Raw genomic sequence first — 24857 nt, forward strand, 5'->3', positions numbered from 1 at the left:
AGCGTGATATGAGCGATGATGCAACTTCCCCTCGTCGTTCCGGTTGCATTTCCGACATTCCGATGTCTTCTCTTATGGTGGGGCTGTCGGCAACTGCTGGATAGCCTCAGCGGCGGAAACACCGATATTCGGGTCATCTGCCGGCTAATTGCAGCACTTGCTGTTAAGCATTGGTACCCGCGGAATGCCTAGTCGGGCATTACTTGCCGCGGTCTTTGCTTTACCCCAGATTTACCCAATAATTGTGACCTTAGAACTTCCACTCGATCCTCATCACCTAGATATCTATGGAATAGAAGGAGACATCCGAGATCTCAGGATCGTGAGAACAATCGACGCATATTTGCTTAGAGTCGCGAAGTTCTAACATCATAGAAGACAATATCGGGGACACTTCGGATAGAACCCCTCCTAGACGATCGTGTGCGAAACCGCATGCCATTTTACGCACCGGCACTTCCACTAGAATTTACCTCGCTGACTATGAAGTTCGTCCAGCTAGCAGATACTGTTCCCGTCAGATGGGCATGTTTCCTCTCTACACTTGTTAGAGTTATTGCCTATCCTCGTCCACACCACGACTGCCTCGCACAGACTGCACGATGATAGAAAACTTTACTTGAAGTTCCACGCTTAATTTCCGTGATGTATGGGCTTTTAATGTACAATCGTAATCATGAAAAGTCCAGCCCAAGCCGATTGACGGCCATGTACCCAAAAGGCTTTGATCCCTAGAACCTTGAACTCCAGCTTCAGCCCAAGATCCGCCGAAGCAAATGCAAAGAAGCACTACTCATCTGAGTGCCTAGATAGAAGAATATGGCATTCGCAATGGCCAGAAAGTGATAACCCTCAGGTGCATATCAGATAAACCACCCACGCCCGAGACTATGGCATGTGCCTGGCTGTCTGAACCAACGCCGCCCATAATAAGATCCCATGGTATCGAGCCGCTCATAACGCCCGGAACTCCACACATGCTAACAAGGAAATATCCGACGTTTCCATCATAACCGTACAAATGCCGCTGAAATCGTCGAAGAAAGGAAGTAGGTGGACTGTGTCTGCGAACAACGCGAGTGAACCGCAATAGTAGCGCGCTGTGATGAACTACACAGACACGTTAGTATCCCATCTCGCAAGTAGCATAAAAGCTATATAGAGGTCCGGTTCACAAGAGGTTCGGCGATGTTCGACATCAGTCCTATAGTACACTATCGGTAGAAGAGCAAAGCAGATAGAATAGTTCAGCGGATGACGCCCCAACTATCCATGCTGCTAAGACCTCCAGTGCGCTCCTTCTTCTTGAACGCATTCCAGAAGCGAAGCGTCTCATCACCAGCACCAGTGACGATGACCTGACCATCCGGGCTCATGGCCAAGTAGAGTACACGGTAGGTGTGGCCCGTTAACGAGACGACTTGCTGCATGCTGGGGTACTTCCAGACAATGATCTGGTTCTGACTGTAACCGTGCGTGGATACGATCTCGTTGCTGTTCTTTGACCATGCTAGGTTGCACACTTGGCTACCAGTATCAAGACTGTTGATGAGATTTGCTGGTGCCGTAGGCGATAGAGGGACGTTGGCAGTGGTTGCAGCTGACGCAGCCGCCGATGCGGAGGCGAGTGCTGAAGCTGACGGGCCGCTGGAGCTGACGAGGGTGTTCCAGAACTTGATAGTTCGGTCTGCTGTACCGCCGCCGCTAGCGAGAAGACCACGCTGATGTGGGCTCCAAGCAATGGCCTTGACAGCGGCTTGATGCTCACTCCACTTAAAGGTAGGCTCGGCGTTGAGCTTGTCCCAGACCATGAGCTTGTTGTCGTTGCCTCCGGATGCGAGTTGTTGATCTTCCTGATTCCACTTGAGGCCGCAGACTTCTTGCTTATGGCCAACAAGCTTGCGCAACCATTGCTCTGGCTGACGCACGTCTCGGTGGTAGATTGTACGGTCTCGCGACCCTGAGGTGAGGATGTGTTCGTTCCATGCAAGGGCGCCGACCCTAGCTGTGTGCCCTGTCATGGTGCGAAGACGGCGCTGAGTCTGCGCATCCCAGATTTGTACTTGGCCTCGGTTGGTTCCGACCGCAATGTGAGAGCCCTGCTGGAGATTAGTACGTGCGGCATATGATCTAGATGGCAGAACTTACGCGCTGTATCCAGTTGACACTTGTAACTGAATCATCGCCAAGTTCACAGAGCTTGGTAACGCGACCGCTACTCGAGTTCCACATGTAAACACATGATCCAAGTCCTACTCCTAGGGTATTTTGGCTGCCCCAGTCCACGAGGTTGAGGTAGAAGTCATCTGCAAGATCCGGCGCATCCAGAACCTTGTATGGTACCTTGGAGACGGCGCGGGCCTGACGTTGTGGGCTAAGAAGCATGCGCTGACTGCTGTATTTGATTGGAGATAGGCTGTAGAGATCTGAACGAGCGTTGAGGTTGAGAATCCCATGTCGACTTGATGGTGTCCTTGACGGAGTTGGCTGGCCCGAGTAGGAGAACAGGTTCTTGTGCGGGGTTGATGGGGTTCCTGAAGGCGGCGGTAACGTCGCTGTGGTTCTGGCTGGAGGGGTGTGCGAGCGTCCTGCCCCTCGCATGTTCGCACTATCTGTCGGCGACAGACTCTGAGGAAAGGCTTGGGGCACGGAGCCCTCGAACATCTCTTGTCGGAGAACGGCGGAGTAGGTGCGGTTGGCTTCTTCGGCTATGGCGGGTTAGTGACTGTATAGCAGAGGACTGCGAGTGCTTACTCTTCTGGAAGTGTAGCTCGTGGTGCGGAGTGCGCCTCGCTTTGGACGGAGTTGCTGGTGAGGCTTCATCGTGGAGCAGATTGTAGCTTGCCTGGAGGTCTTGACCTGCGCGATTTGGGATGAATCTGAGGAGACGTCAGTACAGACAATCCAGTGCGACTAGACTGTTGCAATCTCACCTGTCGCCATATATGCGCGGGCGCTTTCGGCTTGGGCTTGCTGTTGGTGTCCGCTCCCTAACTCGGCCAGCCTGTTCGATATGGCCAAGCGCTTTCGTTAACGCCGCTGCATCTATAGGTTCTGAGCCCCGATCGAGTGGGTTGGAGGGGAAGATCTGGTTGCGCTTGTGCGAGGCAGTAGGCGGTGTCTTTGACTCGGGCGGCGATATCAGTGTCGGGGTTGCGACGCCCTCTTCGGTCTGCGCATGCGCCGCAGCGGTCTCCCCGGGGTCGTCTCGCGCCATCGAGATGGATGCGCCTGGTTATGGGTTTGTTGTTATGTAGACCGGTGCACTGTGCGAAGTGAAGTAACAGAGTCGTGGCGGGGTGAGGGTAATCGAAGATCGCGAGTGGCGGGTGTATTGCAGCTGACAGAACAATGGTTGCCTGAAACGAAGGTGAAGGCGGGAACAATGAGGTGAGTCGCGCGGTGACGTGGAGTCGTGGTATTGTGATGATTGATAGCCCCTAAGTCGTTTGCCCTCCTCTTAACCAATGACAGGTCGTCGCGGCGCACAATAGTGCAGACAATAGGTATCCTTTTTATTCAATTTCGCAGCGCATCGAATTGCGGTAGACGTGGGTATTGTCGGCGTGGTGTTGGCGGTGGGCGCGCAACGGGCGGGGTGGGCGGCGGTGACCTTGTTGTGGTTGCGGGTCGGAGCTTGTATGCTAGACAGGCGCAGGGTGCTGGGGGAGCAACGAGAGACACGGCGGGCGCTGTAAGGAGAGACAATAGTAATGGGCTAATCCTGGGCCAGCTAGGCTATGTAATGTGAAAGCGAAGATGGGGATGGAGATGTCGTCTGAACAGAGCAGCAGGCGAGGTGAGGGTGGCCGCTGCGATGCGCCAGGGCAAGAGCCGTCACGTCGTCGCTGCCATATCCGCATGTTTTGATGTTCGTACCTTCCACCACGACGCGTTCCTTGGGGTCCTCTCATCCAATCAGCGTCGCGCAGGGCCGCCGAGTGGAGTCTAGCGCTAACCTCCGACGTGCCCTCCATCGCCTCTCAATCGATACCCCACACCGCCCGCGGCCAGCTTGTAGACGTCGTGTCCAATCCTTGATGCTGCCATCATCCAAGCTGCGCATTACACTACTGCACCTCGCACCGACAACACCCCTTGTTGTATCACATCCCAAGTTTATACTATCGCGTGTACGAACCATGGCGACCAAACCCTCCCTCAAAGCTGCCGAGGACTTCCTTTCTTTTGTCAATGCCTCGCCCACACGTACGTCGCGTGCTGTCGTTACCTGAGTAGACACTGATTGTAGATAGCATTTCACGCTGTCAAGTCAGCAAAGGAAAGATTAGAGAAGGCAGGCTTCAAGCAGATCAAGGTACGCAACTATGCAGTCTAAGTGTCGACAGTGGGGTATCATGATCCCGTTCATGTATTTGGTGGTAGAGGCAGATAGTAACAATAACCAGGAGCGCGACTCATGGGCACCCACCCTGCATCCCGGAGGCAAATACTACCTCACCCGTAACACATCCTCCATCGTCGCATTCGCTATCGGCAACAAATGGAAGGCGGGCAATCCCATTGCCATGATCGGCGCCCACACCGACTCTCCCTGCCTGCGCATCAAGCCTGTATCCAAGCGAACGGGCGACGGCTTCATCCAAGTAGCCTGCGAGACATATGGTGGTGGACTATGGCATACCTGGTTTGACCGCGACCTCAGCATTGCAGGTCGCGCCATGGTGCGCACAAAGGACGGCAACATTGAGCAACGTCTGGTCAAGGTCGAGCGACCAATCCTGCGGATACCTACTTTGGCTATCCACCTGGACCGCCAGGAGAACTTCCAGTTCAACAAGGAGACCCAGCTGTTCCCCATTGCCGGTCTCGTCGCTGCAGAACTGAACCGGCAAGGCAAGAGCGATGAAACCAAGGAGGAAGGCAACGACACGGAGACCGAAGGCCCTCTCGCTGCGCCGACTGCGAGACACCACCCGTACATAATCGATATCATTGCTGAGGAGGCTGGAGCTGAACCGGGCGACATCGTAGACTTCGAGATGGTCCTCTACGATACGCAGAAGTCAGTCATTGGCGGTTTGAACAACGAGCTGATCTTCTCTCCACGACTGGACAATCTTATGATGACGTATTGCAGCGTCGAGGGTCTTCTCAAGAGTCTGTCCGACTCGGCAGCACTGGAGAAGGATTCGACTATCCGATTGATAGCATGCTTCGATCACGAGGAGATTGGCTCCCAAACAGCACAGGGAGCAGACTCCAATTTGCTACCTGCTGTCATTCGCCGTCTCTCGGTATTGCCAGCGTCTGAGAGCAACTCCGATGCATCGTATGACAAGGTCGAGGCAGACACTGCTACCGCCTACGAGCAAACGCTCGCCACTTCTTTCTTGATCTCCGCCGATATGGCACACTCCGTACACCCCAACTATCCAGCCAAGTACGAGGCTCAGCACAGGCCTGAGATGAACAAGGGCACTGTTATCAAGATTAACGCCAACGCGCGTTACGCCACCAACTCACCAGGTATCGTTCTGCTCCAAGAAGCAGCCCGCCGTGCCAAAGCGGCTTCTTACAACCCGAAGTTAGGAAAGGAGGGTGTTCCGCTCCAGCTCTTCGTTGTTCGTAACGACTCGTCGTGTGGAAGCACCATCGGACCTATGCTGTCGGCGGCCATGGGCGCGCGTACCCTTGATCTGGGTAATCCTCAACTCAGCATGCACAGCATCCGTGAGACTGGTGGTGCGCATGATGTTGAGCACGCCGTAAACCTCTTCGACAGCTTCTTTGAGAACTTCGAGGAGCTTGAGAAGAAGATTATCGTGGACTGACTCGATCGATCGAAGCTATAATGAAGATAGTGTCACAGCAAAACATAGCATGAATGAACGAATTGAAATGTGAAATACTGAACAAGTCAATGGGAGGTTGCGTGATGAGTACCTTGTGGACTTCGGAACCCCTCGGTATCGTTCCGCTGTATTTCAGGGTTCACGCCAAGCACCCCACCAGTGTCATCTTTCGTCCGTGTTTACTGACGCGAGAACCGTAACGAGACAATCATTATGGCGAAGCCTCAATTCCTTTCTGGTGACAAGAAAGCTATAGACGAGTTCCTGGACAGGTTCGATGTATGCGCCTAGAATCTCCGGTTGCCAAACGCTTCACTGACGAGATGCTCAGGTCTTCCTCTTCGACTGCGATGGTATGCGCCAGCCTTGTTCCTACATTCATGTCTCTTGCTTGCGATCGCTATAGTACCTGTGGCCATCTACTGATCGTGACGAAGGATAGGCGTCCTCTGGTCCGGTGATCACCTATACGAGAAGGTCCCAGAAACCCTCGAGATGCTGAGGAGTAAAGGTAAGACACTCACCTGCCACGCAGCAATGTTGAAATCCGGCTGACTGACTCCAGGCAAACAACTCGTCTTTGTCACGAACAACAGCACCAAGTCGCGCGCAGACTACAAGAAGAAGTTTGAAAAACTTGGTATCCCCGCCCAGGTGGTAAGTAAGCAGGAGCCCAGAGTATGACCATTGGCTGACACGATCTCAGGAAGAAGTCTTCGGATCGTCCTACAGCGCCGCCGTATATATCGCTCGTATCCTCAAGCTCCCCGCGCCGAAGAACAAGGTATTCGTGCTAGGAGAGTCGGGCGTAGAACAGGAGCTCGAAGCTGAAGGTGTCCCATACATTGGTGGTACAGACCCTGCCTACCGGCGTGAGTTCCGGCAGCCAGAGGACTTCGAAGCTATTGCAAATGGCAGCCTGCTCGATCCAGATGTCGGCGTGGTGCTGAGTGGTCTGGACTTCCACTCCAACTACCTGAAGACGGCAATCGCGTTCCAATACCTACAACGTGGCGCGGTATATCTCGCCACCAACATTGACAGCACACTGCCAAATGCACACTCTCTGTTCCCTGGTGCTGGTGCATCAGGTGCTGCGCTTGAGCGAGCGATCGGTAGGGCACCATTGTCTTTGGGTAAGCCGAGTCAGGCCATGATGGACGCGATAGAAGGCAAGTTCAAGTTCGACCGAAGCAGAACTTGCATGGTGGGCGACAGATTGAACACGGATATCCAATTCGGCATCGACGGAAAGCTGGGCGGAACTCTGGCTGTGCTTACCGGCGTTAGCAAGAAGGAGGACTTCCTGGCTGAGGGTGCGACAACTGTTCCGATGGCTTATGTGAACGCGCTGGGTGATCTCATGGGCTGAGCAATGATGTGATGAGAGCAGGGCTGCACCTAGAAGCAGGGATGCAAGGGCATAGATAGGGTTCGGTATAGAATACAGGGAAACGGTGCTAAGACTCGCATGCCATTCTGAACCGCTGGGTCTGGGAACATGGCAAGCAATGATGACCCAATCAGACACGCCAACAGCGCGTGCGCTACATGTGGCTAGCGTACTTTACGCGTGCACGCGAACGCGCCTGCCACTTTAACACCCCCATCAACCGTGGAGACGTGCAAGCCGCCGAACAACGCAAGAAACCTCAACATCATGATCCGCCACGACTACTCTCGAGTTGACCCCAAGCGACGCGCGCAAATCGATCCTAAGAGGCAACAATTCAAGAAGGCAGAGTTCCAGCAGCAGAACTATGAACACCGACTGAACTTCTACACGCTGCCACCCACCGCAGAGATTACACTGGAAGAGTTCGAGACATGGGCAATCAACAGACTGAAGGGTATGGAGTCCTCATGATGACTACCTTCTTGTGCTAACAGCGTGCGATGCAGTCCTCTCCGAACTGGAAGCCTGCAGTTTCCGCAACAAAGGCCCCGAAGAGACCGCCGAATACATGAAGAGCATACTGGAGAAATACCTACCGCTGCGATCGGACTCGTCACGAAGTCAGAAACTACAAGAAGAGCGGCGGAGAGACCACTATTCACACTTCATACTGCGCCTTGCGTTTTCGTCAACAGAGGACCTGCGACGGCGGTTTTCGCGGCTTGAGACTATGCTGTTTACGCTGCGGTTCAAGGATGATGATCTGCGGGAGCGGCAACAATTCGTCAACAGCCTCAATCTGGATTGGACAGAGGTCAAGGAAGATGAGAAGCGGGAGTTGAGGGACGAGTTACATGCGGCGAGTGGGATAAAGAAGACTGAGGACCAGGAGTGGTTCAAGGTTGATTGGGAGAGGGTACCTGAACTTGTTGCGCAAAGAAAGGTGCTGTTGAAGAGAGGAATGGCGTATGTTCCGCAACGAGAGCAGATGAGTCTGGTGGTTGCTGAGTTTACGAAGAAGCTCGATGAGGCACTAGAGGTATGATTTTCGATATGCGCATGTCTGAAGGCATCACTAACAACCTCACAGCTGACAGCACGCGCGCTCCCCCGCCTCGACGAAGACGACCGCCTCGCCCCCATCCTCGCCCACCTCTCCCAATCCTTCACAACCCCCGACGCCGCCTACTCCACCTCCGACGCCAACATCGACGGTCTCTCCACTATCACCGCAAACAGCATCGACACACTGTCCCAACACTTCCCCCTCTGCATGCGCAACCTGCACAACAGACTGCGCGACGACTCGCATCTCAAGCACTACGGGCGTCTGCAATACACCCTCTTCCTCAAAGGCATCGGCCTCAGCCTCGACGAATGCCTCGTCTTCTGGCGCCGCAGCTTCAAGCTCATCACCGACGAGAAATTCCAAAAAGAATACAAATACAACATCCGCCACGCCTACGGCGACGTAGGCGGCGACGCAAACCGTCGCGGCCGCGGCTACACACCGTATTCCTGCCAGAAGCTCCTCACCGAGGCCCTGCCTGGTGCTGGTCAATCGCACGGCTGCCCCTACCGCACGTTCGCGCCCGAAAACCTGCTCACGATGTTGCAGCGCGTTGGTGTCAATGATAGAGATGTGCTCAAGACGGTTAAAGAGGATGTGGGGAAACAGAGGTATCATGTTGCGTGCAATCGCGTGTTTGAGTGGAGTCACAAGAAGGAGATTAAGAAGGTTAAGGAGGAGGGGAGTTGGAGTAGTAATGATTTGGATACGATTGTGCATCCGAATACGTATTTTAAGAGGAGTTGGCTTCTGAAGCATTTGGGGGAGGGGAATGCGGGGGTTGTTGGGGGGGAGAAGATGGAGGAGTGATGGGTTGATTGGATGTTTGTTAGGTTTACGGTTGGTGACTATATGGTCATGATGGGATCGCATGGTTGTGGTTATGCTCTGCAGCGTTTGTACTTCAATACCAGTTGATGTTCATTTTTGGCAGCTTCCCGTTTGAATCGATTAAGTTGAGCGTCCTAAGAGGATCATGTGAGCAAGTATGGTGTTTCGTCATAACCTTGGAAGGTGATCACAGATTCGAGCTAGGTGGCCCCAAAGCTATCACAATCATTCCGCTGACCAAACTACAAGTCAGTATGCCGAGCGCTGAACATTTCAACGACGCCAGGCAGCAGTCGAAGCTAGACGCATAGCAGCTTCCTAGTCCGTCATGACATCTGTGCGTTTTCGGCTACCCGGCTCCTTCCTTCGACACTCGCAAGGTTCTGCCTTTACAACCACCACTCCTTGTGTTCACTCTCGATTCGCGGCGACCCGACTGCAGCTACCTTCATGGTGCTCTGGATACAACATCTTATTTTTTCTTCAGCAATCACTTCCAGCATGAGTTGGAACGTAGCAAAGTCCATCGAGTTGCACAATCGAATTGTCGCCCATGCCCGCTCGCACCTTCCACCCGAACACCAACCCACCATCCAGCGCAATTGGTTCGCCGTACACTCACTAGATCCAGCTTCTCCAGGCTTCGAATTCGATCTTGACGATGAACTGACAGAATTTCTATCTGGCATCGATCTAGTCGTACCCAACAAAGCCAGTAACCATCTGGCTTTCAACCCAGTCCTCATTGGCATCGTGAACCCTCACGGTCGTTACGGTTTGCGAACCCAGTCATGGGAGGATTGGGATGATGACCACGCTGATCTCATCGTGTTGTACCAGAACACGGGGTATGATCCAGCTGGGTTAGTTTACAATCTAGAAACGCAGCAGGTTACCTACTTGGAAGATGCATTTACCTCACCCTATGAACCAAATGAGATGAAGCTTTCGTGGGCTGATCTTGATGAAGTTCTACAACTCTATTGGGACTGCGTCGAATCTGGCAAGTTTGTTATAGATGCCGAGAACCCTGGGTTTGGCGAACCTGATAATCTTGCGACGCAGGGGTGGAGAGTTGAGCTGTGTACGGAGAAAGAGATGGATCAGGTGCTGGATGTGTGGGGCAGCTTGGTTGATGTCATTGCGAAGAGACTACCTGCATCTGACACGCGAGAGGAAAAGAAGGAGAATGAAGACCAGACAGAAGACGAAGGACCCCAGCGCAAGAAGAGGAGGAAACACGAAGAACCTTTGATTTCTACCGAGGTCTTGGATAAGTACCCGGCGATTCCGCCGTTTGTGCGCACCTTCCTTTCAAGAGCTAAGAAACCTCCATTCAGATCTATCGCACCGCAGCTCAACGTGCCTGATGAGGACTTCATCCATCGCGTAGGAGCGGAGATGCAAAACAGAAATCCCGGTGCTACTCTGGAAGAGCCGCAACACGGGACATCCGAGAGTTATCTGTTTCTACTTTTCCCTTGGCGCACATCAGGCATCGAGCTCATTTCCGAACGCGACCAGGAGAATTGGAAGCCTCAACGTGGATCTAGCATTTTGGACAATCGCGGAGGACTATACATTCAGCCCGACGACTTCTACTCGTATTGTGGCACATTGCTGCTCCCATTTCCTCTCGGGAGTAACGGTCATGTCCTGCGAGGTGATGATACCAAAGTAAAAGCATATGAGGCGGGTCAGGATATGTTGTATCATCGCGGCATAGGTAATCCCTTTGTCCCTGGCTGGGGAACGCCGTTGACCGCTATCCTGGTCAACTGGTGGGAGCAAGTCGAGAATGATCCTTGGGGTGTTGATGAGAATGGAGTTGCTGGGGGAGATGAGCTCTGGAAGAAAGCGGATACCGAAGAAGACGCGGAGGACTTCAAGGTTGAGTGGTGATGCTTTCGAAAAGCACGACCTAAATTGCTGTCGCGCGTCGTATGCGCGACGATGAGAATTCTCGCTTGCATGGAAGTTTGCGGATACCAACATGATTGCTGGGGCCCATACGGGACAGCGCAGTACCACGCGATGCGAGTTTGTCCACAGCAAACTCATAACTTTTCGACTCATTAGAGGGCAAGATGCCTAGCACCAGATGCCCAAGACACTACGAGTAGCCAAAGATGAGCGACAATGCTTCATTCACCTTCATTGGGGACAATACCCACGGGTCTACCCTGAACCAAGGGTCTATCATCACTGGGGATGGCTCACACGTCGGTAACATTAACCATTTTCACACGGTTACACAGGAGGATTCCGCGCGCAAATCATGTCTGAGAGACCTCCTGGCAGCTCTGAGGGACGATCCAGACGACTATCGGCAGATTCTCGAAGACCGCAAAGGGCCGAAAACACCGGGCACCTGTGAGTGGGTTTCGGAAACCGACGCATACAAGAGCTGGATCGCCAAGTCTTCCGGCCTACTATGGATCTCCGGAGATGCCGGCAAGGGGAAGACTATGCTTTCTCTCCATCTCGTAAGCAGCCTGAAAAGCGACTCTTTAGGTGCACATGTCGTCCACTTCTTCTGCAGTCGAGACCAAGGAAGGAACAATGGTGCTTCTATTCTCCGCGGCCTTATCTATCAAATGCTCTCTCAACGTCCATCGTTGTTCGAGCATGTTACAAATGATTACGACAAGCACGGAGCTAGTCTATTCGACGACAGAAAGTTCCAAGCCCTCTGGACTATCTTCGATAGGGTATTGCACGACCAAGATATCAACCCCATTACATGCATTCTCGATGGCTTAGACGAATGCGACGAAGAGGGTCTCGAAGACTTCTAGGTGAAGATCGACAGCCTCTACAAATGCGATCCTCAACAGAAATCCGACCGCTCGTCTCACTCCTTGAAGCTTCTCGTCGTGAGCCGCAACCATCCTTACTCCATTCAGCAAGCAATGGATAAGTTCCCCAGACTGCGTCTTGAACCCGACAATGAGCCACATGTCGGATCTGATATCTCCAAATTTGTCGACGATCGTATATCCAGTTTGCAATGCCCAACTGAAGCACGAGAGTACATCAAGAAAAGGCTATGCGATCGATCGGAAGGAACCTACCTATGGGTCAGCTTCGCCATCAACGCTTTGAAGAAGGTGCGGGTTATCGACATGGAACGTACTGTTGAATCCTTCCCTCGTGGGCTCGATGCCATGTACCGTCGTATGTTGCTGGCAATCTCCGAGCATGAAAGAGAGAAGGTTATGGAAATCTTGCGGTGGATCACGACCACAGTATGGCCACTGAGCCTCGTCCAGCTGGCTACCGCCGTCAGCACAGTCCCTGCGAGGGGCCAAACCCTGGAGGAGGCTATCACTGATGAGATCGCCTATGCTGGAGATCTATTGACGATAGCGACGCGTGTCAATCACGAAGTTGTCAGTACCAGCGTTACACTGGTACATTTGTCTCTATTGGACTTCCTTCAAAGCATTCCAAAATTTGATCCCGATCTGGGATTCTTTTGTCTCCAGGCAGCCGTCACTCATGACCGGTTGACTCGTCGCCTTTTCGACTACAAGTACCAGATTCTGCAAAGCTTTGACTCCCTCCAGAACGACGATGTTGTTTCTAAGCATCTTGGTGACTATGAAATAACGAAAGTTCAATACCCGCTATTGCATTATGCCATAAAGAACAGTCTGGAACACATGTGCCATGGTGGAAACATTCGTCGCCTCAACAGTTACCATCCGATACTTGACCCAACCGATCGATGTCATACTCCATGGTTGCAACTACAGTATCGTACAATGTGCGAGCATCTACCAGAGGAAGGCGTCAAGTTGGCACATATTGCTGCCTTATACGGCCTGCTTGCATTCCTCAAGTACGCTCACCACCAATGTCACCTTGAGCTGGATACCAGAGATGGTAATAACCGAACACTTCTCTTCTACGCTACAGCTCAATGCCATATGCACGTTATTGAATGGTTGTTAGTTCAAGGTGCCGATCCGAACCTTCGAGATCTGACCGGACAAACAGCCTTGCACATCGCTGCTTACCAAAGTCGAGCTGACATTATCAAGATGCTCATTCGTCATGGATCAAGAACCAGAGTCCAGTCTTCTACTCGTATTACGAAAAGTATGCTAGACGGATTGGATCGTGATTTCGGTGACTTCAATCAAGATGAAGAGGATAACGATCAAGCCTTGGCGAAATGGAGTGGAACCCCTGTCCATATCGCTGCTACCATTGAGCAGCCCGAAGTCATGCACATCCTACTCAGTACTTTTCTACGAGAAGGTGGTTCCATCAACGAGACTGACGAGAATGGTCGTACCTTTCTCCATCTACTAGCAACATCTCATGGGTCCGATCCGCGGCGTTGCTGGGATGTCTTTAGCAAGTTTCCAGAGTCTTCCGAGATCGTCAATCACATGATGGACAGGAACGGAGAATCTGCCCTACATATTGCCACACGGAAATCCTGTCTAGCAATCGATAGCTCGTTTCAGGACGACTTCTATGAGGATTCGGACTCTGACTCCGAAGAGACGGTGTGGAACCCTGTTATCGCACTTGTAGAAACTTTTGGAACAGCTGTCAACATCCAGACTTCCACTGGCGTCACACCGTTGCACATCGCCTGCAAAAAGGGGGCTTCCAGTCTAGTCGCTTATCTCCTTGACAAAGGTGCTAATGCGCGCTTGTATGACGAGTCTGGTCAGAACGCAATGCACTGGCTTTGTAGCCAAATGCAACGAGGCCGCCAGAACAGACCTGCAATTCTTGTCACACTGACACAAATCATGACTGTGGAAGATATCGAGGCTAAAAGAACCGACGGTCAAACAGCTCGAGAAATTGCTGTCAAGCACGATGCCGATTATCTGGAGATAGCAAGGCGCCACGCGAATGGCCTGGTGCCAAACCTTGATATGCCCGCAGAGCTTTTGCTATCGATCGTCCGAGAGTTTTGTGTCAACTTTTGGCAGTTGGAACGATGCAATGTGTTTCTTGAACTTCACGGTCTCATTGATGGTTTGCTTAACATGGTCAAATGCGAGCCATCGAGTGAAGCAATTGCTGGATTGCAGCGACTGGTGTCTGAGCAGCCTCGCCTTCAACATGTGCTGGAGAAAAACCGCCTGTATTGGGAGTCTAAGGCGAAGGAATGATAGCGATCGGACTAAGCGACTCACCATGACGAATATTCAACGACGGGTATTAGTGGCGAACGAGTCATATCATCAGTTTCAAATGCACGTCAGTGACTGGTTTCCGTAATGGTTTTTTATAATGCTGGAAGAGGAAAATATCCTACGCTGAGCGCTCTCTCCCATCAGCGTCTACTTCTTGAAGATCTCAATAGGAAAGGCATCAGCAATCGCCTGATACCCGGCAACACTCGGATGCAACCCATCACCACTATCGTACTTCTTATCCAACCTCTCCGCATTCGTCTTATCCGCAACCATACTCGCAATGTCAACCGTGAAATCATAGTTCCCACTCTCCAAAATCCACTTATTCACCCTCTTCCTCGTCTTCTCCCTCTCAACACCCTCATACCCATTACCCGCAAAAGGCGCAATCGTACCACCAATAGTCGTGTAACCAGCCTTCTTAGCATCAGCAGCAATTTGCTTGAACGCAGCGATGAGGCGGTCGCCGACAGAGGTTTGCGCAGCAGCGGTGTTGGCGTTACCACCGATGTCGTTGACGCCTTCGAAGACCATGACCCATTTCACGCCGGGCTGCTCGATGGCATCGCGCTTGTACCGGGTCAGAAGGGGTGGGCCGAGACCGCCGCTGAGAACTGTGTTGCCGCCGGCGGCTTGATTGCAGACGGCGATGTTGGTGTGGTTTGTAGATTGGAGACGGGCGAGTACGAGGTCGGGCCAGCTGCGGTGGTATTAGACGGGAAGTAGTTTGCGGGGTTGAGTAGTGCTTACCGGTTGTTCTTGTTGTCGTCTGAACCTCGCCCGTCGGTGATGCTGTCACCGAGGACCATCAGAGAGCGCGTGGTGGTTGGTACGTAGGCTTGTACTGCGCTGACGAAGTACCAGTGCACACTTTGAGTACCAGAGAAATTCGTGGCATTGACCTTGTTGCCACTGACGAACCAGCTCGTCGTCCTACTGCCGGGATGACCAGTGATGCTGCTTCCACTCTGCCCTTGCTGGCTGTACAAGCTCACAGTGAGCATGCTTTGGGGCTTGACTTCGAAAGCAATCTCATCGCTGGTAACGACCTGACCCTTGGGTACCGTGAAGCTGGACTTGCCACCGACGGTAATGGCTGCCAGAGGTGAGGCTTGCATGCCAGTGATACCCGCAGCGCCACCTGCAGGAAGTCCGACAGAACCTGCGGTGATAGGAAGGTCGGAACCGCCAAAAGTGTTGGAAATGGTGATCTTGATCTTGGGTGCGCCAACGGACATGTGGAGGGTTTGGCGGAGCGTCGCATCGCGCATCACACTCCCGGAACTCTGTGGTCATGTTAGAATTCCTGGAGTTCAACCTTGGGCAGTGCAGATCGCATACGAAAGGCGCTGGCGGCATGTTGCTCGCTTCCACCAACTGTGGCATGCTCGTCCAGGTATTGATCCAATGCGATCCATCCTGTCTCCTCTCAACAGCGTCAATCGCACGTCCGTTCACGGCCGGCGAGATCAAAGAAAGTGTCGCAAACGCGACCGAAAGAAGTGATGTGTAAAACATCATGGCAAGAAACAAAGTTTCGATCGACTGGGATGATGTTGTCGCAATGCGGCTGACAACCGGTATTTGAACAGTTCATCTGGCATTTCGAATTAAGCATTCCGGTCATATTGCGTACTGCAAATTAATTCCCAATCTCAGTAGAGGCGGCTGCTTTGTCAATGCGACGAGCGCAAATGATGTGGGGAGTCAGTCGTTCAGCGGGCGGACGTTTGGAAGTAATTAATCCGGCAGGGTATACGGTGGCCGTGCTATAGCCAGTGCCTTTTGTCCTTGGGAGAATAGCCGGAGGCTTGGATCAACGAGAGATTGGTCCATGTAGTGCTTTCATGAATGACTGCCGAAGGTAATGTAAGGTTGATGCTTGTGAGTCCATCGTCACTCTGCTGAGAGTCGGGTGGTCGTAAGCTGAGTGCACAGCATTGCAGCTCTATTGTGCGGACGAGTGATATGGCAAGGGGCGTCCTATACTCATGTGGATGAAGTTACGGGTACGCTCGCATCCAGCGTTGTCGATGGTGGCTCCATGACGAATTTGCTGTCCATCGTGGAGGCACGGAAGTTGTGGGAGTAGCGACGCGCTCAGGTTCGTGTGAAGGAGAAGTCCGAGAGGACAAGTGGTTAGCACGTCATGACTCTGCCCTTCAACATGAGGCCTATCCAGAATTCCTACACAGCACTACCGAGTGAAAGTGAACTTGGGCGTGGCATCTAGAATCGCATTGGTCTTGGGCGGAGCGCAGCTCGATGTTTGTGGACAATCGTTGCACCTGACGCGGTAGAGCTCCTCCGTGCACGGGCCGCCGCGCTTTCAACCAGCTCCTCGCCTCGCGTCGCGTTTCATCTATCACGCCATCAGACGATGCCGAGGCGCGACCAACCCTCTATACTACAGATCATCATATCCGCACGTCCTGTCGAGTCGGTATTGATCAAATGGCGCGTCGCGAACGTGTCATGCGTGCCGCAGGGCAAACCAGCCGGGATGAGGATCGCGCAGCTGTTGACTGGACCACGACGCGTACGTACTTTCGAATCCATGGCTTTGTGATACTTCGATGAATGCGAACTAATTACATTTGTAGTATTTTGTATGATTATCTACGGCATCTGAGTGTTCATCGCGACGTCGACAACATCCGACGCGATCATGTCATGCTCATAATCACCAGAGCGACTCGTATCCCAGGACATTTTCTCTTTGTTGTATCGCTCAACGGCCTTTAAGAATTTACGATGTAGCTCTCCCAATCGCGGGAAGTGTGCATCGCTATCATGGGCCTGTTTCTTCTTCACACAGCTGATGTTCATCAAGCGCACCAACTCTGCCCATGCGAGGAGTTTGAGGAAAGCGTCCTCATTTGAGAAAAAGCGGCTTCGCATAGCGGGGTTCCACCCTTGGAAGAGCTGGACGGCTGGACGTACTACGCCTCCAAACCAGTCGGGTTCTGCACGATTACCTTCCCATAGACGAAAGAGTTCTTCGGCATGGACATCGACGTAGTCCTTGAGTAGACGAAGCTGCGTGACAGCAACACCCTCCTCCGTACTACATATTATGCCCTTACTCCGCTGTGGGAATTCGAGGGTGACCTCCGCTCGTAATGGATTGACTTGCAACTCAAAGATCTGTTCGATGTCATTGCCGATGCGCTCGGCTAGACTTCGGTTGCACAAGTACACCTGGCATATTGGGCACCTCCCAACCTTCTCATCAAGCGTACGCAAGTTGTCCATGAGACATCGATCATGCATGGAGCAACCGCAGGGAGGTGCTATGACAGGATTCTTGTCTGCGTCATGGTAAGACTTGAAGCACAACTGGCAATTCCCAGTAGGTGTAGGGTCTTCCCAAGAATTCGGCACAGCACAACGCTCAAGGAAATCCACCTGATCAGGAAGTGAAGACGGGATGGTGTCGGAAGCCTTGTGGAAACGTGAGCTTAATCGTTCGGTGTCGTGTGCAGGAGTGGACGTACTAGGGGGTGCCTCTGTGCACCGAACGCTGAAGCGTTTGGCCTTGGCCTCCAACTCCGACCTCGTATCCCAAGTTCGACCTTCAAGCTTCTTTAGCGTTGCAGTATGCCGTTGGTGTGCTGACTTACCTGGAAGTTCGACTGGCGTTCTACGAGCGGGAAGTTCAATTGGCGATCTACGTGCGGGAAGTTCTGCCGCTGGTCTATGAGTTGCTGACGCATCGAAACCGAAAGAATTCTCCCTATCGCCGTTCACGTAGAAAGTCGACGGTAGTAGCTCTTCGCTGTCCTTCTCAATCACCCAGCGAGGTGGGTTGCCCTGGTACCATTCGTCATAGGCAAACGGTGGCGACCTTTCGCTTTTGATGGTTCCAACACTGGACTGCCCGCTCACTACAGATAGGTTAGTGAATGTGGGAAGGTACGTCTTGTTCGTGTACAGACCAGTCACACCCTGCATATCTCTAGCCCTTGCTACACTTTCATCTGTCTGGATTCCGGGAAACATACCCATCGTGGCCTGGGCATCTGCATAGATCGAGGACGTATCGTGAACGGAATCGACCCGATGATGGCGCGTCTGCGGCACTGCTGGTGAGGCTGCGCGCGTAGATGGGGGAGCCGAGCCCATGGGCGTGCTATCACGCGAAGAGTTACCGTGTTGAGATATTAAGACCGATGGACGACCCTTCTGCCATACTTGAGGGGGCATCTCTGGCTCACGTGCTGGAATCGAAGCACTGCGATGACGGCCTGGGATGATCGAAGATATACGCTCGGCGGTGTCACGTATCCTCGTCTCTAGCGAGGCTCGTGGCCTAGACTTCTCCCCAGCATGTCCGGACGAGCTTGGCCGCGAATTACGCACGGAACTAGATGTCATGGAACCAGATGTCATGGAACCGAATGTCATGGAACCGGATTCCTCGGAACCGGATAGGAAGTCTACACTGGGTGTGTACGCCGGGGGCTCATCGCCATTCACGCCCTTCCATTGGTCCTTCGTAACAGTGTTCTTATCCTTGTGCATACAAAAGAACTCCGCACATTGCTCGACGATCTCAGGATGGCGCGGCGTCTGATAGCTATGCTTCCTTGGTTGTGAGCAGCGACATACGAAGTCTTTGTTTCGGCTGGTATAGTGAAAGTCTTCAACAAATACGCCTTCCATCGCCCATTTCGCTTCTCGGCTTGCGCGATACTTCCGGAAATCAGCGAAGTTACAGGATTCAAGGCCATGGCGGTCGAGATATAGCATTATGCTGGCGCTCAGATGCCTCGATTCGCATGCTACGGTGGACGTCCTCTCGCCATGTCGTCCCGCATCGTGACAGCGGCAGACGCGGTTACGCTCATCGCCAACGTAATGCAAGATGCGTTCCTCGGATGATAAAGAGGATAGGGAGTGGCGGTGGAGATCATCTGCGCGGCGGACTTCGACCGATCTTGTGCGCTTGCGGCGGACGTAGACATAGTTGCCCTTGTTGTGCGCGTAAGACTGCATCCTGTTATATGGGTAACAAGATTTTGTGGATGTGCAGGTAGACGGGGGTGTCTACTGGTAAATGTGACCCAGCAGCCTGTATAAAAGTACTGAACTGACTATCTAGGTTCCAAGATCTGTGCATTCTTCTCAGAGTGAAGAGAACTACAACTAGGTTCTCCTTTCGTGACGTCGTGCACGCACCAAGTACAACGGCATCGTTAGTACTTGAGAACGTCATGGAGTTGGTGTTGAGCATGGACCTGCACAATGCGATTCATTGCACGGGCCTTTCAAGAGCGCTGTGAGAAAGACACCGATACGATGAAGTCATACTTCAGCTACTACTTCACGATGCGAGTACATTGTTTTCAGGCCAGCAATGACAGGCGACGTTGCATGCGCGTGGTGGCTTTCATTCTGTCATCTATCCGACACTGTCTTCGGCCACCAAGGCTGTCGCTGTGGCCTTGCTAGACCTTGTGGTATCGGCTCTTGACGTCGACACTCTGAAGAGTGTTACCTAGGATCCGGAAGTACCCCCTACTACTCTGAGCCATCATCCTCAAACAAATCATCTAAGCTCGTGTCATCCTGCTCGACGTTTTCTTCCGTATCCTCGAACAGTCCGTCTAAGCTCGAATCGTCCACCGGCTCCTGAACCAGCGCCGGCACCATCTCCTCAGCCTTCTTCTTCACAAACGCGGGGTTCCTGTCTGGGATACCAGACGGTTCATCACCCTTCGAGATGATTACCTGCTCTGGCGAGAGCTGCAAACCCTGAGCCTTAAGGTGTTGGACCTCCCAATATTCATTGAAGCGTGACCAATTAGGCCACTTCTTCATACGCTCAATACGCTTACAGTACTTGAGTTCGCGCTCGTAGTCTTTGAGCTTCTTTGCAATTTCCTCTTGAAATGCGGTATCAGCGGCGGCAGCCTGTTCTTCTGAAGACAGTTCGGAATCAAGTTCAGAGGCTGATGAGAGGTACTCCTCGAGCGGGTTTGGTGCGACAATAGCTATGGGCGCCTCTTGCGCATCGATCGCATCGTGTGGCTCTTCTCGCCATTTCTTTCTCTGTTCCTTTCTCGCTTCTTTTTTCGCGCTGGCATCCGCGTTCTTTTCATCTCGAAGTCGCTCTTTCTCCGCATGCTTCGTCTTCTGGTCTTCCTTCTTATTGGGTGACTGTTCCTTCTTCCATGTTATATGGCTCTCATGCAAGTCGCCCTTCTTGACCAAGGCTTCCACCTGTCGTTTCCACGTCGATTTATTCCTCGAGATTGAAGCCATCTTCCTATCCTTTGTGACTCCTTCTGTGCAGCAGGCCCCGGTTAACCATTGGTGGTTGCATTTGTACATTCCGGTGACTTCGTGCGGCGTGAAGTCCTCGAGCTCGCCAGGGTATGGAGGAACTGAGACCTTGTCCAGGGGATGTGTTATCTGGTCTGGTCTGATGGGCTCTACCGGTACTGACGAAGTAACGGTAGGCGCAGAAGATATAGAAGTCTGAGGCTTCGGTACCGGCTTTTGCCACGTATCTGGCTTCTGCTGTTCCAGCACTTGGCCAGATGTGGATGGCTGAGACTTGACCGCCAGATCCTCAGCAGGCGTCCCACATGCAATGGCGCGATCGCGATAGTTCCTGTAGGCCACCCGCATTTCCCAATTGACTGGTGTCTCGACAGTCTGAATTGCCACGAGTTGGCTCCAACTTGCCCTGGTCTCGGCCGTGTTCTCCTTGAATTTGTTCGCCAACTCCACCTCTCCCTCCATCAAGCTCGTTTGGACGTTCACGATTCGATTCCAAAGCTTGAGGTGTTCTTCGCTAGCTTGGTCACACTGGCTCATCCGACATCCTAGCTCTACCATGTGGTGGTAGGCGATATAACGTTGGAGTGGTGGCAGAGCTCGCAGGCGCCACACGTCGCGCGGCACCAGCAATTCATGTCGAGTATGGGGAATAGCCCCCAGAGTGCCTTGCTTGGCGAGAATAGCTGGTACTGTCGTGACGGTCTTTCCTTGAAGGTCTGGATGCGCATTGATGAGCCATTGCTCTTGCTGAGTGCGCGGCGTCGTTCGCGCAGTCTGCACATTCACAACGGGGACTTGGGTACCGCGATGAAGCCCTTCGACTCCCGTCTGGTGAGAGGTACCCTTTGTGGCTGCGACTGGAGTTGCGCTGTATTGGTGTGCTCCTTGTGTACCCACTAATGGCTGGATACGCTGTTGCTGTTGCTGACTGAGCTGAGAGTTCGCGGGCATTATAGGCACCATGGGGTGATTTGGCTGGTGACCTTGGACAGGCTGAGGTATAGGTATTCCTGATGTAAACCTATGCTGATCACCTTGTACAGGCTGTTGGCCCGCTGTAGGCCCCATGGGGTGATTTGGCGCGTGACTATGCGCAGCCTGGGATGCATGTAGCCTCCACGCATAGTCAGGCTGTACCACTCGAGCAGGGTGTCGGTTCACGTGAGATCCATAGCTTTGGTATAGATTCCCGAACCCCATCTGTGGAGTTATCAGAGGCCGTGACGGGGGGCTGACACCATAATGCTGGTTGTTGCTGTGTATATACCCTAACGTGGGAGTATATAAGCCGCCCTGGGAAGGCGTATATTCTGAGTTGACTCCCCATGGGTTTAGTGGGACCGATGGGTGAGTATGCGGCGGGCTTAAGTACGGAGGATAGACAAGAGGTGACGACGGGGGTCGTGGAATGTAAAGCGAGGGTGTTTGGGTGTAGCAATCGTGGACGTCGTCAGAATCTTCCGGCGGCGTCCAAAGCCCATGTTGACGTTGTCGTTTGATCGGCCCAACTAATTCCTCCTCGTGCGCGCGCTTCGGTGGGCGCGGTAGCGTCGCAGGCGTGGATGGTAGCTGAGACATAAGAGTATAACTACCAGTCGTGAGTATGGCGAGACGTTGTTGCTTGAAGACCTTTGGAAGCTCGCGAATCCGCGATCGAATTGTTGAGCGTGGCAGTGGATGGGTGGAGGTGGGTTCCAGAGGCTGCGGTATTGCTGGAAGACCAGACCCAACGTGAGGACCAGCTAGCACGTGTAACATTCCGTCACTATTGTTCTGATCATGGGGCGATGCCGGAGAAACGCACTGACGGTCACTGGCAAGCGGCAAGTGCTGTGTTGCTTTCACTTTCACTTCGCTTGTGCTACTCTTGCGTGGGTACGTGGTAGTCTATACAGGAGCCTGTATCAATTGGAATGCATGCTAGATAGATGATCAATTAGGGGGGGTTTTGGTACTGATGTCTACATGAATAGGGTTCATGATCAGAGAGATTGTGTCGCTTGCCGCCTACATAGGCGCTTAGATTAAAGAAACCAAACTGCATATTGGGACTTGAGGTATACATCATGTTTGACGGTGACTATCCGTTAATACAGAACTTTGCGTATGCAGCAAAACGATACAGAGCTGCCTGCATACAACTGTGTGTATGCAGCGACGCGGTACTAAGATGCCTACATAGATGTTTACTCCCATAGACTTACACTACATGTATAGCGTTAAGGTATACATTACCTTCTATACTTTCTATCTATTAACATAAAGTTCTATGTATGTATGCAGCAGCGTAATACATAGTTGCCTACACATACCGTCAAAATGAGGAATATATACTATATACATAAATTTGAGGTATACATTATCTTCTCTACTACTCATGTGTGGACATAGAACTCTGCGTATGCAGCAACGCAATACAGATTTCCCTTAGTCGCGCGTTGAAAGGTAGTATAAGTAGTCTAACGAAGTTTTCCTCCACTCGTAATCGTCCTCATCAGTAAAGTTGTCACTGTCGTAGAGAGCCTCCAGAGCGTGTTTTCCGTCGATCTCGAGATGCACTTTCAGTCCGTCGGCGCCATGTTGGTTGAGAATGGTACTACGTTGTGTGTCACAGAACATGTAGTTGCATAGGGTCTGATTAACCTCAACTTATGGTACCAGCTTCATTGTATTAATAGTAGAGACTCTGAAAACTAACTACACCCTCAGCAAAGATACCTATCTACCTCTTCTCCATCCCCATAAGGGTTCTCATGCGGGCAAAGCAGCGGGACAAGTCCATCTGCAGAATCCTAGTTCAGTGCAGAGCCTTGACTCGTGTCGACAAACATATACGATCTACATACATTTTTGGACAAAGTCCGAGGCAACTTGTCCTTTACCAACTCTTCTATGGACTCCTCCGGCTCCATCAATGAGGAGCCCATGCCTCTGAATATCAACGTCTTGAGTTTTGGCCATCCTTCAGCAAAAACATTCTCCACAACGTCCTCGCGAAATCGTATATCCAAAGGACTATCTACCAGTACCTTTCTGATCGATACATCCTCATCCATCACATGGCTGGACCTCAATATTGCTCGGTGTTCCAGCACGACCTCTACCGCGGTGAGACGAATAGACCGCAGGAGAGACGCCCATTGCTTCATTTCAGCAGCCTCCTTCTCAAGATCTTGTAGCATCCCAGAATACCTCTCTTCCTCTTCTTCTGGTATGTCGACCGGTAGATCGAAGGGGCCCGGCTTGCACAGTAGGAGATGAGTAAGCCTCGTTAATGAAGGCCAGTTCACCTCTAAATGGCGCATGTCGCCTGAGGGTATGTAGTAAGTTCTGCGACGAGTCCTCCAGTCGTTTGTCTCCTCCTCTTCATCTGGTTCGAAGAGCTGGGGTTCTTCGAGAATGCCGAGATCGAGACTGACGATAGTAGACGCTGAAGCCCTGCAGATGGCTGAAACAAACTCCACGGGAACATAGCCTCTCAGGCGTACATTCTGCACTTTGGTTGCGGCCGGTTTCTGGAGGAGGCCTAGAGCTGTGGGCGGACCTTTCGGATCTTCGGAGTACTCGCCAATAACCTCAATCGTACGGAGATTAGGAAGTGACAGTATCATGTTCCAGATCTCAGGCGGGCTCTCGTGCGTGACCGTAAGGCAGAGGTGTCGTGTCAAGTTCTTGATCCTACCCCAAGCTTCGGATTTTCCATTGGATGCATACATCTCCCTGATGGCAGCACGAAACTGCTAGTTTCTGCGCTCGTATTCCGCATCCTGTCCGGTGTGGTCGCGATATGACCATGAGTCGGGAGTGTGGTCGGTCAGGTAGGCTCTGGCAGGCTGCTCGTGGGAGAGGGTGAAGCATTCGTCATGGGCGTCTTGGCGGTGGAGCTCGATGCTTGTCCAGAGCGCAGACTGCGCGAACTCGCGATACCGCTTCGAAGCGCGTGCCAGCTGAGTCACATCGTGAGGTTTCAGGTAGCTGATGACCCACCAGGTCAGTTCGTTTGGCAGGGTGTCGATCATAGCCTCGGCTTTTGGTGAGGGTGCTGCTATGATGGTAGCTTGGTGTTGCAGGACACGACAGATGTATGTGGCTGTGAGGGAATGAAAGGATGAGGATGGGCCCAACAGGCAGCGGTGACGTGGCAAGGCGCTAGTGAGAGTGCACGTGCAGAGGAGGGGAAAGCGTGGACGCGAAACGCGTCATCACGTGCGCGATCCTGGAGTGATACATGGATGGCACTACAACACAGATGGGGTCGCCACATAGGATGTACTATATGTCAACAACTG

The 24857-nt window shown here is 52.4% G+C and overlaps 11 protein-coding genes across 11 annotated transcripts; 6 read left to right on the forward strand and 5 right to left on the reverse strand.

The window, feature by feature from the left end:
• Window positions 1-1247: 1247 nt before the first annotated feature.
• Window positions 1248-3217, reverse strand: J4E86_007274 (uncharacterized protein; the record flags this gene model as incomplete). The annotated part of the gene is made up of 4 exons (XM_051447796.1): window positions 1248-2099; window positions 2149-2708; window positions 2755-2879; window positions 2934-3217. The coding sequence occupies 4 exons, from the start codon at window positions 3215-3217 to the stop codon at window positions 1248-1250; spliced, it is 1821 nt and encodes a 606-aa protein (XP_051300734.1).
• A 925-nt stretch (window positions 3218-4142) lies between these two features.
• Window positions 4143-5795, forward strand: J4E86_007275 (uncharacterized protein; the record flags this gene model as incomplete). The annotated part of the gene is made up of 3 exons (XM_051447797.1): window positions 4143-4209; window positions 4257-4318; window positions 4410-5795. The coding sequence occupies 3 exons, from the start codon at window positions 4143-4145 to the stop codon at window positions 5793-5795; spliced, it is 1515 nt and encodes a 504-aa protein (XP_051300735.1).
• A 234-nt stretch (window positions 5796-6029) lies between these two features.
• On the forward strand, window positions 6030-7188 carry J4E86_007276 (uncharacterized protein; the record flags this gene model as incomplete). The annotated part of the gene is made up of 5 exons (XM_051447798.1): window positions 6030-6095; window positions 6148-6169; window positions 6259-6327; window positions 6382-6473; window positions 6523-7188. The coding sequence occupies 5 exons, from the start codon at window positions 6030-6032 to the stop codon at window positions 7186-7188; spliced, it is 915 nt and encodes a 304-aa protein (XP_051300736.1).
• A 288-nt stretch (window positions 7189-7476) lies between these two features.
• On the forward strand, window positions 7477-9091 carry J4E86_007277 (uncharacterized protein; the record flags this gene model as incomplete). Its single annotated transcript, XM_051447799.1, has 3 exons — window positions 7477-7666; window positions 7719-8251; window positions 8303-9091. The coding sequence occupies 3 exons, from the start codon at window positions 7477-7479 to the stop codon at window positions 9089-9091; spliced, it is 1512 nt and encodes a 503-aa protein (XP_051300737.1).
• A 522-nt stretch (window positions 9092-9613) lies between these two features.
• Window positions 9614-11014, forward strand: J4E86_007278 (uncharacterized protein; the record flags this gene model as incomplete). Its single annotated transcript, XM_051447800.1, has 1 exon — window positions 9614-11014. One exon carries the CDS (start codon window positions 9614-9616, stop codon window positions 11012-11014), a length of 1401 nt encoding a protein of 466 aa, XP_051300738.1.
• A 227-nt stretch (window positions 11015-11241) lies between these two features.
• On the forward strand, window positions 11242-11910 carry J4E86_007279 (uncharacterized protein; the record flags this gene model as incomplete). Its single annotated transcript, XM_051447801.1, has 1 exon — window positions 11242-11910. The coding sequence occupies one exon, from the start codon at window positions 11242-11244 to the stop codon at window positions 11908-11910; it is 669 nt and encodes a 222-aa protein (XP_051300739.1).
• A 114-nt stretch (window positions 11911-12024) lies between these two features.
• Window positions 12025-14253, forward strand: J4E86_007280 (uncharacterized protein; the record flags this gene model as incomplete). The annotated part of the gene is made up of 1 exon (XM_051447802.1): window positions 12025-14253. The coding sequence occupies one exon, from the start codon at window positions 12025-12027 to the stop codon at window positions 14251-14253; it is 2229 nt and encodes a 742-aa protein (XP_051300740.1).
• A 171-nt stretch (window positions 14254-14424) lies between these two features.
• On the reverse strand, window positions 14425-15801 carry J4E86_007281 (uncharacterized protein; the record flags this gene model as incomplete). The annotated part of the gene is made up of 3 exons (XM_051447803.1): window positions 14425-14980; window positions 15031-15566; window positions 15622-15801. The coding sequence occupies 3 exons, from the start codon at window positions 15799-15801 to the stop codon at window positions 14425-14427; spliced, it is 1272 nt and encodes a 423-aa protein (XP_051300741.1).
• A 1098-nt stretch (window positions 15802-16899) lies between these two features.
• On the reverse strand, window positions 16900-19278 carry J4E86_007282 (uncharacterized protein; the record flags this gene model as incomplete). The annotated part of the gene is made up of 1 exon (XM_051447804.1): window positions 16900-19278. The coding sequence occupies one exon, from the start codon at window positions 19276-19278 to the stop codon at window positions 16900-16902; it is 2379 nt and encodes a 792-aa protein (XP_051300742.1).
• Window positions 19279-19803: 525 nt separating this feature from the next.
• Window positions 19804-21531, reverse strand: J4E86_007283 (uncharacterized protein; the record flags this gene model as incomplete). Its single annotated transcript, XM_051447805.1, has 1 exon — window positions 19804-21531. The coding sequence occupies one exon, from the start codon at window positions 21529-21531 to the stop codon at window positions 19804-19806; it is 1728 nt and encodes a 575-aa protein (XP_051300743.1).
• A 1464-nt stretch (window positions 21532-22995) lies between these two features.
• Window positions 22996-24587, reverse strand: J4E86_007284 (uncharacterized protein; the record flags this gene model as incomplete). The annotated part of the gene is made up of 3 exons (XM_051447806.1): window positions 22996-23164; window positions 23425-24246; window positions 24361-24587. 3 exons carry the CDS (start codon window positions 24585-24587, stop codon window positions 22996-22998), a joined length of 1218 nt encoding a protein of 405 aa, XP_051300744.1.
• Window positions 24588-24857: the final 270 nt, after the last annotated feature.

Source organism: Alternaria arbusti (assembly GCF_024043155.1).
Source record: "Alternaria arbusti strain BMP 1465 chromosome Unknown scaffold_10, whole genome shotgun sequence".
NCBI classification, from domain to species: Eukaryota; Fungi; Ascomycota; class Dothideomycetes; order Pleosporales; family Pleosporaceae; genus Alternaria; species Alternaria arbusti.